The 17,093-nt window shown below is 36.5% G+C and overlaps 1 protein-coding gene across 4 annotated transcripts; it reads right to left on the reverse strand.

Moving 5' to 3' along the window:
- Positions 1–8,498: 8,498 nt before the first annotated feature.
- On the reverse strand, positions 8,499–10,799 carry LOC110921235 (protein FAR1-RELATED SEQUENCE 9). 4 transcript variants are annotated; one of them, XM_022165521.2, is made up of 3 exons: positions 8,961–10,793; positions 8,686–8,886; positions 8,499–8,617 (listed from the first exon to the last, which is right to left on the reverse strand). In XM_022165521.2, the coding sequence occupies exons 1-2, from the start codon at positions 10,308–10,310 to the stop codon at positions 8,719–8,721; spliced, it is 1,518 nt and encodes a 505-aa protein (XP_022021213.1). In that variant the 5' UTR covers positions 10,311–10,793; the 3' UTR covers positions 8,499–8,617; positions 8,686–8,718. The 4 variants fall into 4 exon arrangements, with proteins under 4 accessions (XP_022021213.1, XP_022021214.1, XP_035843033.1 ...); XM_022165522.2 differs by having other exon boundaries at positions 8,499–8,886; positions 8,961–10,339; positions 10,642–10,784; XM_035987140.1 differs by having other exon boundaries at positions 8,499–8,886; positions 8,961–10,182; positions 10,642–10,768.
- Positions 10,800–17,093: the final 6,294 nt, after the last annotated feature.

Consider the following 17,093-nt stretch of genomic DNA (forward strand, 5'->3'; position numbering starts at 1 on the left):
TATATGCATGTTTTACTGATACAAACACTTATGTGGTAAGTTAAACGCATACATTCAAGCCATGAGACAGACGGATAACCCTAAATAAAGGTTATCAAAAGAAATGTTTTCGGATTCAGTCATTCCTTTCATCCAAACAAACCTAGGATGTCAGGAACGGGATTTGTCAAGTCCTATGGTACCATTACTTACTACCGAGTGGCGTAGCTAATGTTAATGGATGTATTTAAGTCCCGTTTGTGAAAACCAAATGTTATACCAAATGTAAACATGTTATATGAAAACAATGTACTAAGTATGCTAAGTTAACATACAAAGCAGAAAAGTCATGTAAATCAATGTGCTAGCATGCTCAGTCAACATACATAGCGGAATATGTAATGTAAAACAATGTGCTAATATGCCAAGTAAACATATATAGAAAAATAATGTAATGTAAATCAATGTGCTAGCATGCTAGGTTAATATACATAGCAAAACATATATGAAATCTTGTACTATATGCGTACTAGTGAACATAGCAAGTATATGATGTGAAAAACAGGAAAGCACGAAAGTAACAAGTAGGCACATGTGTTTCACCCCAAAATGTTTGAAAAACAGTAAAAGAGGGGTCTATGTACTCACCTGATATTGCTCAATAGACTTTAGATATCCACCAAGGAAGCTAGAAGATCACGGATTCAAACGGCACCTAATATAGGTATCTACATTAATAACGGACCTATCAAAGGATCGGGTAGTACGAGGGTTTGTAAACCAAATAAGTGTGGGAACTTATGTAATATGGTTTAACAAAGCCAACATACTAAAACGAAACCTATCCTAAGTGCTTTTGACCCGTTAAGACCCGTTTAGGTAGCTTATGCTACTTTAACGCGTCGTTCGCGTAAAACGCGTTCGGAACGCCTAACTAGTCCTATGACAAGTAAAATATGCCTTAACATATTTAATATTGTTGACAAATCAGTTTATATGTTAAAGGTTACGTTACATAGGCTTAAAATGGATTTTGGCGTAAAAAGGGCATTTTGGTAATTTCCTAAGGCATATAAATCACTTATCATACAACTACTTAAATGATGTGACCATAAGGTATAACCTTGGAAGGTTATTCCCTATACAACTATGGTCACCTAAAGCGTTTGGTCGGTCCTAATGATCGACCAAATGGGTCGGGTTCGAAAGTATAAGTGATTGTTTAGATCGCTTACCTTTACGACCCTAGACAAGCACAATTCTAAAAGTGATGAGCTAAACATGTTAAAACATGTTTAACAAGGTTTGAAAACAGGTTTTGTATCAAGACAAAGGGTCTTGATACCCAAAAGTAGTTTGGTTACAAAATACGCAAGAATACGCATTTTGGCCGAAACTGCGACTCGTCACTGAGCCTAGATAACGTGGTAATCAGTAGGTATAGTCACTAGGGACTATAACCATCGTGATTACGCTCACGGTATGAAGTTCAAACGAACTTCGCATTGACCATAAACTGGTCAATGCAGAAAGTCAAACGCAGTTTGACTTTAACGCTAAAACGAAAGAAAAGAACGAAAGAATACTTACAGAAGGTCCCTGCAAGATTTGATCCGATTTTCTCTTAGGTATGAAGTATAAACCTCAACTTAGAGAGCATAAATCTGATTCAAATTGTGGGTTTTGAGCAAGACATGGGGGGTATTTATAGATGTAGTAGAACCGTTAAGATCGTTCCTCATTATCCGAGATTCAACCACAGCCGTACACATCGAGCCCATAGTTTTATAAAACCATTGGAGCCCCTAGATTAAGCCCATTGTTTGCTAGAAACCATTTGCAAGTGGGTTACATGAGTATAACAGCTGTAAACGGCTGTTTAAGCAGATTCTGCATATCTGGGAGGGCCACGCGGCCCGCGTAAGAGACAGAGACAGTCTACGCGGCCCGCCTGGGCTCTGCAGACCAGCAACAACTTTGCATAATGACAGTTTCAGTCCCTATTAGTGTTTAAAGCCATTTCCGAAATGTTTAAGGCCCGTCAAGCCAACTTTAAGGCCCTAAAATGATGCTTAAACATTGTGGACATGAAACATGCTCAAAAATATGCCGGATGTCGGTTCATTTGGTCGTACGATCGCGATATTTGCTTAATTACGACGAAATGCGCACAAGCGCGAAAGACGATCCAAATTGCACGAAGAATGGATTTATATTATGCCAAACACTAAAATAAAATATTTTAATGCTTACATAAATTTTTGGATGTCCGGATGTATTCAGAACGTAAGTTATGCACGAAAATGCAAACTTATGCACTTTTTGGCGCTTTTAGTCCCTGAATGAGCATAAAGTTTATTTTAGCACACCGAACCCCTCAAAGCCTACTTCTAAGCTATGTAAAGGATATTTAGGGTGTGTTTAACTTATGGTTATGTTACAGAATGTTCGTTACAGTTCAATTTGGCATACTTTCGCAGTTTGTCAAATTTAGTCCTTGTAAGCGAATTAACTTGATTTTGCCATACCAAAGCCTTCAAAACTTATTTCTAAGTTATGTAAAGGTTATTTAAGGTATGTTAAGCATATAATGATGTTTCGGAGTGTTTATCACGTTAAATTAATTACGTTTACGCACCAGTTTGCGTATAACTCTCCAGAAAGCAATATAGAGTTTGAATTTGAATAAAAGTCAAAACAAGAAAAACATCAAACCTAAACAAACAAACATTGGGATCAAATAACTTTATTTCATTGATAACTGAACTGTTTACAATGATTACAAGCACATATGTCACATATAGGTGTGAAGTGTACCCCTCATCTTATCAAGTTTTCCAAGTAAGAGACTTTGATGATGTATCTGTTGACTTGGATTAGAGAACCTGCACATGTAGAAAGTGGGAACTTAGGGGATATCCATGTAAGCATGTGTGTGTTGTGGCTGGGTTTTTACATAAGAATGCAGAAGATTATGTGGACCAGTGTTACCACAAAGATACATACATGAAGATTTATGACTTCACAATCCCTCCATTGCCTAGTGAAAAGTATTGGCCAAAGGTTGATTATCCAATGGATCCACCTCCAATAAAAGTTGCTCCTGGTAGGCCTAAGAAGAACAGAAAGAGAGACCCTCATGAGGATCCTAAAAAGCCAGGAAAACTAACTAAGCATGGGGTTATAATGACATGTGGTATTTGTGGAGCAAGAGGTCATAACAAGAGAAAATGTGCTGAAAAAGGGAACATGAATACAGGTGGACATTTAGTGTTTTATTTCATTTGTTGTAGATCTCTAATTATGCTAACTACTGTGATTTTATTGCTCACAGCTAAACCTGGATCAAAGAGACAGAAGGGGAACATAAGGAAGAGAAAGTCAACTCAATGGTCAACACAGCAGTCAACACAACAGTCAACTCAACAGCAGTCAACTCAACAGACAAGTCAACTCAACAGCCAACCCACCAGTCAAAGAGGGGGAAAATTGCCAGCTAAAAGAGGAAGACCAAGAGGGAAGGGCAACAGAGAAGGATGTACTTAGTTGGTGAATGTTTGACTTATGTTTGGACAATTTAATGTTTTGTAATGCATGTTTTGGATAAGAATCATGTAGGCTTAATGTTAAGTAATGAATCTATGTAATGTAATGACTTAATGTGGTATGTAATGTTTTGGTTAGTTAATATTAATGATGCAGGGGTAATTTGGTCATTTTACAGGTGTGGTATATATATGTCAGTGGGTTGTATAAGTTTTAAAGCATGCAGGGGTAATTTGGTCATTTTACATGTGTGGTGAGTATATTGCAGTGGATTATATGAGCTTTAAAGGTTGCAGGAGTAAATTGGTCATTTGACAGTTGTGGTATATATATGTCAGTGGGTTATATAAGATTTAAAGCATGCAGGGGTAATTTGGTCATTTTACATGTGTGGTATGTATATTACAGTGGGTTATATGAGCTTTAAAGCTTGTAGGGGTAAATTGGTCATTTGACGGTTGTGGTATATAAATGTCAGGTCTGTGTATATGACAGCTGTTCAAGAAATGGGTCAAAACAGCTGTGGTCATTTGATTACTTTGGAGTTGTGGTCATTTGATCAGTTTGGAGCTGTTTGTTCATTACCATATCACTAATATGGGTCAAAACGGATATTGGTCATTCACTTATGTTTGTTCATGTATGTTTGGTCAAAACAGACAACTGTTTGCTGCACATATATGTTTGGTGATTACCAAATGACTAATATGGGTCAAAACAGATATTGGTCATTCACTTATGTTTGTTCATGTATGTTTGGTCAAAACAGACAACTATTTGCTGCACATATATGTTTGGTGATTACCAAATGACTAATATGGGTCAAAACAGATATTGGTCACTTATGTTTGGCTGCACTTTGGTTTGGTTATCACAAAACATGACAAATGGGTCAAAACAGACAACTGTTTGCTGCACTTATGTTTTGTGATTACCTAATCACTAATATGGGTCAAAACAGATGTTTGGTCACTTATATTTGGTTGCACTTTGGGTAAAAACAGACAACTGTTTGCTGCACTTATGATTGATGATTACCAAATCACTAATATGGGTCAAAACTGACCACTGTTGGTCATTCACTTATGTTTGGCTGCACTTTGGTTTGGTGATTACCAAATCATGACAAATGGGTCAAAACAGACCATTAATAACTTCAGTCAACTTTGGTTTGGCCAATAAACATACTAAACAACTATCATGACAAATGGGTCAAAACACTTTGGTTTGGCCAATAACCATACTAAACAACTGTCAACTTCTTTTCATTAATAACTTCAATATTGTACAACCTAACTAAATCACTTGTTCAAAATGTACATCCATATGGCAATGACAAAACACATAGTAAATAGAAATGGTTGCTTCCACATGGACTTTTGCCAAGAATTTGTCTTTTCAGCATCGTGTTCTCTTCGAGTAGCAACTTGTTCTGCAATTCCAAGGTCTCATTTTCAATTCTTGATAACTTACTGGACTTGAACTACAGTTTGAATGTGCTTCGCAAAATTTGTCGAAATCTTGTTTCCACATAAAGAACTTGCAATCGGATAACTACAAAACAATATACCAACTTCAGTTTCAACAAGAATTTTAGTTCAATCCATAAGTAAACAACTTACAGGCCATTGAGGGAAACCATAAAATTGATCACCATGTCGAACACTTTTAGGACCAGCGATGCGAAGAACAGCAACAATTTCATGATGACAATACAAGTTTCCATCCAAATCAACCTTGAACAATTTAGGGGTTCGGTTCACACTCCATGATGAATTGAAAGATGAACTCATCTCGATTAGGGTTTCTGTGGGATGAATCACTGAAATTGTGGGATGAATCGATGAATTGTGGGATGAATCAGAGCTTTTGCAGTGATTTTGTGGGATGAATGGAGATTAGGGTTTACTTTGGATGTCTGTGTTATAAACGAGAAGGAGACATAACACCTCAGATTACACATCAGCATTGACACATCATCAAAATGTTGCCACGTCGGACAAATGACTAACCAAGTTAGAGAATATTTAACTGAGTGGTGCCAGTGCAAACAAAAAGTCAAGTTGGGGGTGTCGGGTGTCAAAGTGTTAGTTGCGGGTGGCAACGGCCAAAGGCCGATAATTGCGGGTGATAAAATCCAATAACCCTTTATTTAATAATGTAAGGAAAGAAAAAAGATTGAAACCTTGTCAGTTTGATGCTTTAATTGGTATGTGAGAAAGAGCTTGACTTTGTCTGTAATGAGCTGTGCAGGACCCATCCAGGTGTGTGTGCGATCAGTGGCATGAATAGAGTGATGACCACTTAGTGGCTCATGGGAGCCCAGGGTGTATCTACCTGCTGATGGGGGTAGGGGTGTGCAATAACCAAACCGTTAATCAAAACTGAACCGAAAACCGACAAAACCGAACCGAAATTAACCGAAACCGAATTAACCGAAAGTCGGTTAACGGATATTTTTTTTACTATCGGTGAACCGAAATTAACCGAACCGAACCGAATCATTTATTTTTTTATATATTTCTCGCTTTTATACCTCTATTTCATGTTTTATACTTTCATTTCATGGAATAATACCTCTATTTCATTTATTTATGCCTTCATTTCATTTATTTATACCTCCATTTAATGTATTTAATTAAACATCTATTCATGCATTTATACATCTATTTCATTTATTTATACATCCATTTCATGTATTTATACATCTATTTCATGTATTTATACCTCCATTACATGTATTTCTAAGCAAAAATTTTAGCCCTTGTTCGAATTGGTTATTGCCCGAAAATTAACCGAACCGAACTGAAAACCGACAAAGTAACCGAATTAACCGAACCGATTAAACGATGACTTCGATAACGGTTACGGATAATGCTAATAACCGAACCGAACCATGCACACCCCTAGATGGGGGTGGGTGTGGAATGGTGGCGGCAGGATGAGGTGGTGGTGGCAAGATTTGGTGGGTAGGGTTTTAGGGTTAAGAAATTGGGGAAGATGAAGTGTATATGTAATTTTTTTGTTTTATTTATTAAACATTTCAATAAAAACATGAATTGACCAAAATACCCTTAAGTGAATAAAGTTAATTGAAAATAGGACGTAGAGTGTAACGGGTTTTGCAAATAAAGGATTGTGACTGTAATTATTGAAGTTAAAGACTATCTATTGCAATCTGGTACAAACATAAAGGACGAAAAGTATAATTTACCCTAAAACCAATATCATAGTTTAGAGTTAAATGCCCGGATAGTCCCTGTGGTTTGTTTTTTTTCACTTTTAGTCCCTAACTTTCTAAAATTACCTCTATAGTCCCCAACTTTTCAATTTTCGTTCCCGCATAGTCCCTGACATGGATGAGAGTTAGTTCTTGGTGTTGAGTGAATGTGAAATTACCTAAATACCCTTTATATTAAAAACTGATAAATAAAACATTTAAAAATAAATTTAAACTTAAGTGGGCCCCACCTAAATCACCACCCACCTCTTCTTCATCCCAACACCACCCACCTTCACCATCATCTTCAAGATCAAGATTCTTCGCAATATTCAAGATTCTTAGTTCATGACAATTTGAAAGTGAGATTGGTAAAGAACCTTTAAACTTATTACTACCAAGATCAAGAGTGCATAAATTAGGAAACTTAGAGAAATTCGTAATCAAAACACCCGATAACGAATTGTTACGAAGATCAAGAACTCGTAAATTTGAACATGCTTCAATGGTGGGAGCAATGGCCCTGAGAATGAGTTTGTATGTGCAGTTAACTCTTCCAAATGTGTTAAGTTCTTGAACACATTAGGAAGTGGGCCTGCAAATCGGTTACCGAATAAAACTAACGATTGGAGGTTCGAAAGGTTACCGAGATTCGTACTGAGCTCGCCGGAAAAGTTGTTTGACGAAAGAGAGAGCCGTTTCAGGGACGAAAATGAGTATATAAACTCCGATATATCGCCTGAAAAAGAGTTGGAATCCACATAGAGTTCTTAAAGAGATTTGCCACAAGTGTGAAAATTTTCAAGATTGCCAGTGAAATTATTCATTGACAGATCGATGTTTGGCTTAGGGTTTTGACACCCAAACATGAACAAAAGAACAAGGCAAACAACACCCAAGTGATGAAATTCATTAATCAGAAAAATCCCAATTTGACAAGTTTAGCACATCCCTAAAATACCAACTTGCTAATAGATCAAAAGATTCAAATCCCTATACAATAAGATGAATCAATTGCAAGATTTGGAACCCAAATCCCAAAACCTCATAGAAACAAAAAGCAAAACAGAAACTAGTCACACAAGTTGTTCGATGTGTGTGTGTAGTTGTTAAATCTTGACATTAGTCACACAAGTTGTTTTGACTTTGGATTTGTGGCAAGATTTTCAAAGCTCTAATCTGACTAATCTCACCATTTGTCTGCTCCCAGAAGGGTGATGGTGGTAGTGTTGGATGAGGTTGAAGATGATGGTGAAGGTGGGTGGTTGCAGGTGGTGTTGGGATGAACAAGAGGTGGGTGGTGATTTAGGTGGGGCCCACTTAAGTTTAAATTTATCTTTAAATGTTTTATTTATCAGTTTTTAATATAAAGGGTATTTAGGTAATTTCACACTCACTTAACACCAAAAACTAACTCTCATCCGCGTCAGGGACTATCCGGGAACGAAAGTTGAAAAGTTAGGGACTATAGAGGTCATTTTAGAAAGTTAGGGACTAAAGGTGAAAAAAGACTAAACCACAGGGACTATCCAGGCATTTAACTCTCATAGTTTATATGTAATTCAAATTCCAATGATGTTTTTATTTACTATTGTATCGGATTTTTATTGTATGATGATGCTTACCCAACCTGAACCGACCCGAAATTTTTTATATCCCGTTCTATGAAAATGAAGCATCTAAAAACAGTTTGATAAAAAAGACTGAGTTATTTAACTGCAAGTACCGTTGTTTAACAAAAAAAAAAAAAAAAAAAAAAAAAATATAGTTAGATAAAAAAACCACAATTGAAGTACTATGTATAAATACGTACTGACCAATCAAAATATTTAACAACCATTCAATTCATACGTGTATCAATCGATGAATAATGTATTTGTAGAACCCCGATAGCCAATCCACCAAACACATCCTAAATATTTAGCGTTGTATATATAGATTGGGAGTCGGGGCGTTGCAGGAAGCAGGGGCATTCATTCTTTCAAGGTTAGCCTTGCATTCTGCACCTTAACAGAAAGCTTCAACTTCTGGTCCTCCATTTCTCTCAAAACAGCCAACAGATTTGCACGATACACTTCACATCGCTCATTTGTACTTTCCAGCTCACTAGTCAGTTCACGGATTTTCTTTTCCTTGTCACTCTGCAAGAGTAAACAAACTCCCACATCAGCTCAAGTCATAAAATAAAACAAAACAAAAAGAAATAAATTTCTACCTCTGGCGTTTGTTGATTTAATATGAGACTCTGCTGGTTAACTCGTTTCTTTGAAGCCGCAACTTTGTTTGCAGCCACCTGCAGAGCATCCTGTGCTACATTGTATATGTGTATAGATTTTGCTCCTTCTTCTACAAACTTTATGGCCTCCTTCCTTAAACTGTTATAGCGTACGCTCAAAGAGTCTTGTTGAGTAGAAGATGGAACATTGGCATCCCTACTCCATCTCTTCAAAACATATTCAGATGGCAGTGTAAGGACATTCTTAGCTCTGAAAACTGATAAAGCATGTCGACATATTATGCCTGAAGACTCAAACATATGGCAGCTACAAACAGCTTTCATCTCCAACGGATTGAACCGGACTAGATGTGCTTTCTCCCCATCCCCAAATTTGGCCACCCGGTACGTTGTATCTTCAACTTTAGTTGCGGGATTAGCAAGGGTCTCCACTAGCTCCTCTTGAAATTTCAAAAACGCCCTTCTGGTATAGAGACTGGCTGCTTGTTTTTCCATGGGAGACGGCGTTTTTAGGAGTGGCGTGGTGTTGGCAGTCTCAAAATCCGCCTTTAATTCCATCTCATGCCAACCTGTTACCGCACTCTCGTATTGTTTAACCAGTGACTGCATCGACGTTGTTGCATTCACATACCCTTCAAAGAATGTGTTTCGACTACTGGTTTCTTCAGTAGGATACAGTTCTCCAAAAAACGTCTCTTGCATGTAAACAGGAACCCATTGATGGCGTGCGCTGTAGATAGACTGAAGCCATTCGTTATCCGCGAGGGTGAATCTCGCAACAAGAGCTTGCCAACAAGATTCAAACTCGTCGACTGTCTCTGTCTCGTGGATACACTTCCTAAAGTCCTCGTGAAATGTAGGATGACAGGTTTGGGCCAGTTTCTCATGGGTCTCTCTAAAAATGCTCCATCTGCAGAAACGGTGATGGGTTTGAGGCAAAACCTGTGCAACAGCCATCTGTATACGATGATCAGGTTCGGTTGTAATGGAGACTGGGTAGTTTCCAGACATTGCATGCAACCAATTTTGGAGTAGCCAAACATAAGCTGAATCGGACTCATAATTAAGCAATGCGCAACCAAATAAAACGGGTTGAGCGTGGTGATTTAGACCAGTGATGGAGACCAATGGTAGCATATAGTGATGGGCTTTGTATGAGGTGTCTAGTCTAACAGTATCACCGAAATAATTGTAGTTGATCCTGAAAGTTGAATCAGCCCAAAACATATTTCCATTAGATTGCAAATAAAAGAAACTGGGATTCTCGGCTTGCTTTCGCCTCAAATAATCAACAAGATGCCCGTCTCCTCCGCTCCCCAGTCTGCTCATCTCTCTACTTTTATTATTAATTAATTAATCTGGAATAGGGAAAAAAGGTACACGATTACATGAGTTTCATATCTGTGCTTGACAGAATCATTCACGCGTTACTGGCAATGAAACCCACTATTCTAAACCCAAATCCACGACTCCTTAATCCACACCCACTATTCACCCCTACCATAGACCATGAGGGAACATCTACTTGTTCTATCCCAAATCTTAAGACACTTTTCGTTCCCAAGATTAATCCAACAAAGTCAAGTTTGAAATTCCAATTCACAAGGCAGAATATGTCAATCAAGTATTTTAGGAATGAAGAAGAAAGTTAAAATGAAACCTGGCGATTGGTACGGCTGTGGGTCTGTTTTGTTTTCGAGTGAAAGGCGTAGGGCGTCGTGGCTGGGGCTGGGGCTTGTCGACGGCCGATTTACCAAGCCTTCATTTGTTGGGCTACAGATTATATAATTCAAATCCAACCCCATCACTTTTTAATTCAACAAAACTATCAGGGTGTTTGGGACTCCTTTGAGGTTTTATTTTTTTTTTATTTTTTTTTTTCAAAAGCAGTGTATTTACAAAAATATTTGGGTATTTTAAAAAGTATTTATCTAAATGGATATTTTTGTTTATCTTTTTTTTTTAATTCGTTTTTCTTCTTCCTAATCTAATTGGTCAAATCCTAAATTAATGATACCTAAATAAAACATAGTATTTTTATTTAATAAACTGACTTTTTATAAATGATTATATTTTTTTATCTTATGTTTTTTAATTATAATTAATATATGTCTATTTTTAATTTGTAATAAAAATACTTTAAGTTTAAAAGTAAAAATTATGTATTTGGCTTGGCTTTTTATTCTAAGAAGAAAAACTTATTTAGTCATTACTTATTAATAGAGTCGAACAACAATTATTAACAAATCCACGATTTGTTAACTCTCGCTATCTCCATATGCGAGTGTCCTTCAACTAAAACATTTACAACAGTTAGTAATTTCGACATTAATGGATGCCCGTATTATAATACAAGGTTTTTCTACTATACGCATCAACGCGTGTAATCTCGTTGACTAAATCTATTCTATATCGTTTTTATTGGTGTAACGTGTATTGCACGATAACCATGTGTGTTGTTCTCAACACTTTAATGATACTAAACCATTGTACTTACCGGATTTGCGATCAAGCCTCGAACCGAACACTTTATTCTTTTAACCTTGAGCTCTGATACCAACTTGTAAGACCCTAGTTACTATTTAACGGTTTTACATGTAAATGCCAACAATTAGATGTGTAGTTAAGACTACACATACTATAAAAATACGGGTTTATTAAAACTTTTACAAATAATAAGTATTTCAACATAACGTGATCGAATCCGCCGTTTAAAATTTACGACGAGGCAAAGTGCGGAAGCATGTATCTTTATCGTGTTCGGTTCTTCGTTGAGCTTGATCATCTTCCGGCATCCAAAATGTACCTACATTTCATAAACATGAAATGTTTTAGTCATACGGGGTTTAAAACTTGTTCAAATGGGTTCGCAAAACAAAACTCAACAAAATAACTAGGTGCTACCGTAAGTTACGGTAGCCACCGTAAGTTACGGTAGCCACCGTAAGTTACGGTAGCCACTGGGCATTCAGGGGCTGCCGTAAGCCAGTTGAGATCTACCGTAACCGTTTCAGTCGCTACCGTAAGTTACGGTAGCTACCGTAACTTACGGTAGCTTCTGCATTATTCTTGCTGCCTTGCCGTTTTGACCCGTTCACGTACAAATCAAACAAATGGGTTTATATGCTCCCTAAACTCATGAAATTCATAATTTTATTATCTCCTATCATATTAGGTTTAAGTTACGAGTTTCTTACGTTCTTAAAACCCGTTTACGCTCAAGTGCTTATTTTGAACCGTTAAGGGTATTTAAGCACTTTCAAACCTAAAATCGCATTCGATTGCTTCTAGCATTTCATTACCACATTTCTCATCATATAATCTTCCACCACAACTGTATTTATGGTGGGTTTAATGTGGTGATCTATATAAACCAAATTTTACCTCTCGAATCATTATTTTACGGCAAAGACTCAAATAGTAACGTTTGACTAACGTATTACCTCTTTCAGCTTCTACACTTATTCTAAGTATTTATCAAATCATAAAACTTGTTTCCAAACAACCTTTAAGGGTTGTTTGCTCAGTTTAACATATAAGGGCGTTTTAGTCCATCTTGGCCCTTCATTAACGATGAGGGATTACTATAACATGTTTGACCCGTAAGCCCTCTTTTTAACTATGATTTTATTTGAAAGGTCAATAGGCCTTTCAAACGTATTGACCATCATTTGTAACATTCGGTTTACCTATTTAAGTGACCAAAATCTATTTTAGACTCCAATTAACTCTCATTAAACCTTAAGTTTAAATGGGAGTTATCCTATTATGCGTACCTGGCTCGGATCATTATGTTGACCCATTTAAATACCTTGTCTCAATAGCCGCTAAGTAATAGCGATGTAAATAACCACTCGATAATTATTTCTGTAATCATGCAACTCAACAAACCATTAGTCGATACTGTGAAAAAGTGATATTTTCACCTTTTGACCCGTTTGGTCTAAATGACCGATTATATTAGCGAGATGAAGCTTATTGCCATCTCGTCTACACGACTCGCTCCGGTTTACACCGCGCGGTCATTTTAATTGTAAGTCACCTCTTAACGCTTTTTGGCCTATTAAGGCTTACGAAATAAGTATCTTTCAAGACCAACAATTATTGTCAACGAGTGACCAAATTACAATTTTACCCTTATTGGTTATCATGATTTACCTTATATTATAACCTTTAAAAGTACATGTTTCATTCGTCATAATATGATTGAATTACCGATTTAACTCATTTTTAACCATCAATATGGTTTCTTATCCTATTTGGTTATCTTGTTCCGTACAACTACACGCCGGAACATCGTATCTCAATTAGGCACTTTTTTTTATTCGTAATCAATACGACAAAAGAACATTCTAAATTTATGACTAGTGTAAGCTATACTTACCTTGCATCCGAATTATGCTTTTCCTCCATCCTTGATTTGTTTGACCCGCTTTCTTTCCAAGCTTCCACCTAGCTTGTTAAGCGCCAAAACTATCATGTAATTTCCACAAGGTGGTTAGATTAGTCATTCAAGATCATAACCTTTACGCCTTATGACACTTTATACTACTTTTCTTACCGAACTCTATTATAGGTCGGTTTGACTTCCTAAGAGTCAAGCCGCCTTTTAGCATGTGAAATTGAGCAACTAAGTTTAACAAACTTATGTTGGCGTTCCACCCTTTACTCGATGGCTCTATTCTTAGGCCACCAATTGAACTAATATTTATTCCGAGTTCATGCTATTTTAATGCTAAGTTATCTTAGCTCTCAATTATTAACGTTACATTATTCTTTCATTACGCAAAATCTACGGGTTTTCATCTATAGATGAAACCCGTTTCACCATGCCATTAGGCGTTTATCCAAATACTTATTCTAATCAAGTTCTATCTACGAACTAGTAGGTACCCAATTTAACTTAAGCATTTTATCGAACACCTTATGGGCGAAATTTGTATACTTCTTTTATCAAGTTCATGGTTATTGTTTTAACCAAGTTTTAACATCGAATTCAGCCCTCTATGTCTAGTGTATATAGACATCATTCAGAACTATTATTACAACAATAATTTCACATAATTATCATCACTTTTCAAGTGTTCATCATAGTACCATAAAACCCACTTATCACCTACAAGGTCATTAGTTAAATCTCTAGTTTTATGGCACTATTTTACTAAATTCACATCTAGGGTTCGTTCCTAGATTCATAGAAATCACAATTTCACTATAACATTCATATATCATACAAGAATTCACTCATGCATGACTATCAAATTTGACAAGTATCATCAAACATCGAAATTCAACATACCTTATGATCCCCTAAGCTTGGTGATCACGATTTTATCAAAAGCCCCAATTTCCCGCCTCGATTTCTCTTTGATTTTGGCAATTTTCGTGAGTTAGGGTTCTTGAAGAGAAGCCCTCTTTCTTCTCCTGTATATATCGACCAAACACACACATATGTGTGTGTTTTGGTGTTTTTAAGTTTTAATTATAAAACTTGTTTCCAATTGCCCACTTTTAGTCCCTCAAAGTTTTATTTCGATCAATTCAAGCTACAATCCACTATTTATAACTTAATCACATATTATTAACTAGGTTAATTATTCCTAGTTAATTTAATGGGTTCGGGAAGTCATAACCCGTCTTATTTTATGTCCCGTTAACTCGGGCCTTTTTTTATATACTTTGTTTTCTCAAGGTATTTATCCTCCTTAAAATCTTTTATTCACTTTTTATTTAATATTAGGATTATTTATTTTAATCCTAATATTTATCGGGTTACTTTTACCGCTAACGGTATTTTACCCATCTTTTAGTATTAATGGGGTTCGATTACCAAACTCTTTTTTGGGGTGTTACAAGTCTATCCCCCTTAAAGAGGTTTCGTCCCCGAAACCTTTCTTACCTAACACTTTAACCATTTGTTAGTATTACCATAAAAGCATGGTAATACCTTCTTGAATATAAAGTATGCGTGCCTTCATATAAAACGCCGCAACTTAAAATAAGTTAATTTCGTTATTTCAACCGGTTCAATTAACTTAGCGAAATCCATTGCTTTTATACTTTCAGACTCTTCATGAATCCATTATTTTAATCTGTTCGGGGTCTATAGTGAAATCTTTCACGTTGAAAATAACAACTCCTTTGTTCATGAACTTATAGCTTTATGATCCCTCAAAATAAGTGATCAGTATTTTCTGTTAGTGAGGTCTACTGGGCCGTCACTTTATCTCTTGTATCTATATACCTTTGTTGTTTACTTGACCGAGTCGCCAAACGTTGGCCACTTAGTCACATAAGTTTATAAATTATGTTTATTCTACGTTATTCTTCGTAGTGAATAACGTATTACGCAATTTCTTAATTTGAATTTTGACCTTAACCGGTCTCACTAACTAGACTTATCAGTCCAGTTACTTTATACCCATCACTCGGGTTATAATATGATTACTTCACATTACTTTTCTTGATCATGATCGCGTCACGTCATGTTTGGGTTTATTCCAACCTTTCTTTCTCGAAAACCTTTCTTTTCGAATGTATCGTCTTGCACTTATCTGTGTCAAGACTTATATCTTTAATATTTAATATCTAAATTCAAATCAGAATTTAGGTTTATAAAACATTATTTCTTAAAATATATGTTTGGTGTCAAGGCATCTTGTTTATATTTACAAAATCATTTGGTTTCAAGTTTCAGATCTGTTAACCTTGACTGTAGTTCGTGACTGCAATCGTTTTATTTCGGATCATTATCCCGACTCTATGACTTTTCATGTCATTCATGCGTCGGTTCATCTTATGCTCACCATTTTCTGGGTTGCATATACTCATATTGGATCCTTTACCATTACTGGCTCATTATTCTTTTGCGTTTAACTCTACCGTTATCCGGCTTGCGCTTACTTATGCCATCCGGCATTATATCGTATTCGACCCGTTCAACAAAAAAAATAGTTGAACATAATTTATCAAAATTTCTATTTACATCATCTTGTCGTCTTTTAGTTATGACTCAAAACCCGAGTCTCTTAACTTTCCATCCGAGTTCCCGTTTCTCGGTCTACGCATGTGTTTAATTCTTACCCATCAACCGGGTGTTTTACCGAAGTCGTTATTATTGAAACCCTCCCGGTATGCATTAGGGCCTCCTTTCATTTTTTTATATTCCGACATTGTCCTCAAGTTTGACGTTTTACAAAAATGACCCGTTAAAAGACATATTTGCATTTTCCGGGTTCGAGTGTAAGTACACTCCCTCCAAATGCATATCTTAATCATTTTACATGTTTGCATTCTCCGGGTTCGAGTGTAAGTACACCCCCTCCCAATACATGTCTAAATCATTTTACATGTTTGCATTTTCCGGGTTCGAGTGTAAGTACACCCCTTCTCAATACATGTCTAAACCATTTTACATGTTTGCATTTTCCGGGTTAGAGTGTAAGTACACCCCCTCCCAATACATGTTTAAATCATTTTTCATCAATCTTTGTCCCTTCACTCGGGCTCATTATCCTAATGTAATACGCTTCCGTCACCCGGCTGTGCGTTTACATTATTATCAAATATTTTGCTCATTTGATTCTTTTGGGTACTTTTTAACTTGTCCCATTCACCCCGTCCTTACTACATCGGATATAAACATGTCCATCATAAAAAGTTCATGGTACCACGTGCTCACCACTTACTTGGCCAGAGTAAGCGATCAATACCTGGTATACATGACCCTTTTATAATTTTCACATTACAGCCCATGTAAGTAATGCCTTTATTTGTTTCTCTTGGAAACAATATCCCGGATAGATTTTCTATTCGGTTTTTTTCCAAGTTTTTAATCTACATATGCAACTTTCAATCTCTACGTATTTGTTGCATATTACTATTTGTGCAATTAAATTTAAAGTGTGCACCTGGTAATGCTTGCCCTAATGGGCTTCTCTTGCCATTAACCTTGTTTGCTATCACCACGCGATTTAGGTCCTTGGTGAGCATGTTCTTTGGACCATTCTTTTGTCAAATCCGCGATTTGTTAACTCTCGCTATCTCCATATGCGAGTTTCCTTCAACTAAAACATTTACAACAGTTAGTAATTTCGACATTAATGGATGCCC

The sequence above is a fragment of the Helianthus annuus genome, chromosome 17 (genome assembly GCF_002127325.2).
Source record: "Helianthus annuus cultivar XRQ/B chromosome 17, HanXRQr2.0-SUNRISE, whole genome shotgun sequence".
In the NCBI taxonomy this organism is placed as follows: Eukaryota; Viridiplantae; Streptophyta; class Magnoliopsida; order Asterales; family Asteraceae; genus Helianthus; species Helianthus annuus.

Coding starts and splice junctions, on each gene's coding strand:
- LOC110921235 (XM_022165520.2), bottom strand. CDS start 10,310: ATGAGCAGACTGGGGAGCGGAGGAGACGGGCATCTTGTTGATTATTTG. Junction 8,887..8,960: donor TAAATCAACAAACGCCAGAG/GTAGAAATTTAT, acceptor TTACTCTTGCAG/AGTGACAAGGAAAAGAAAAT.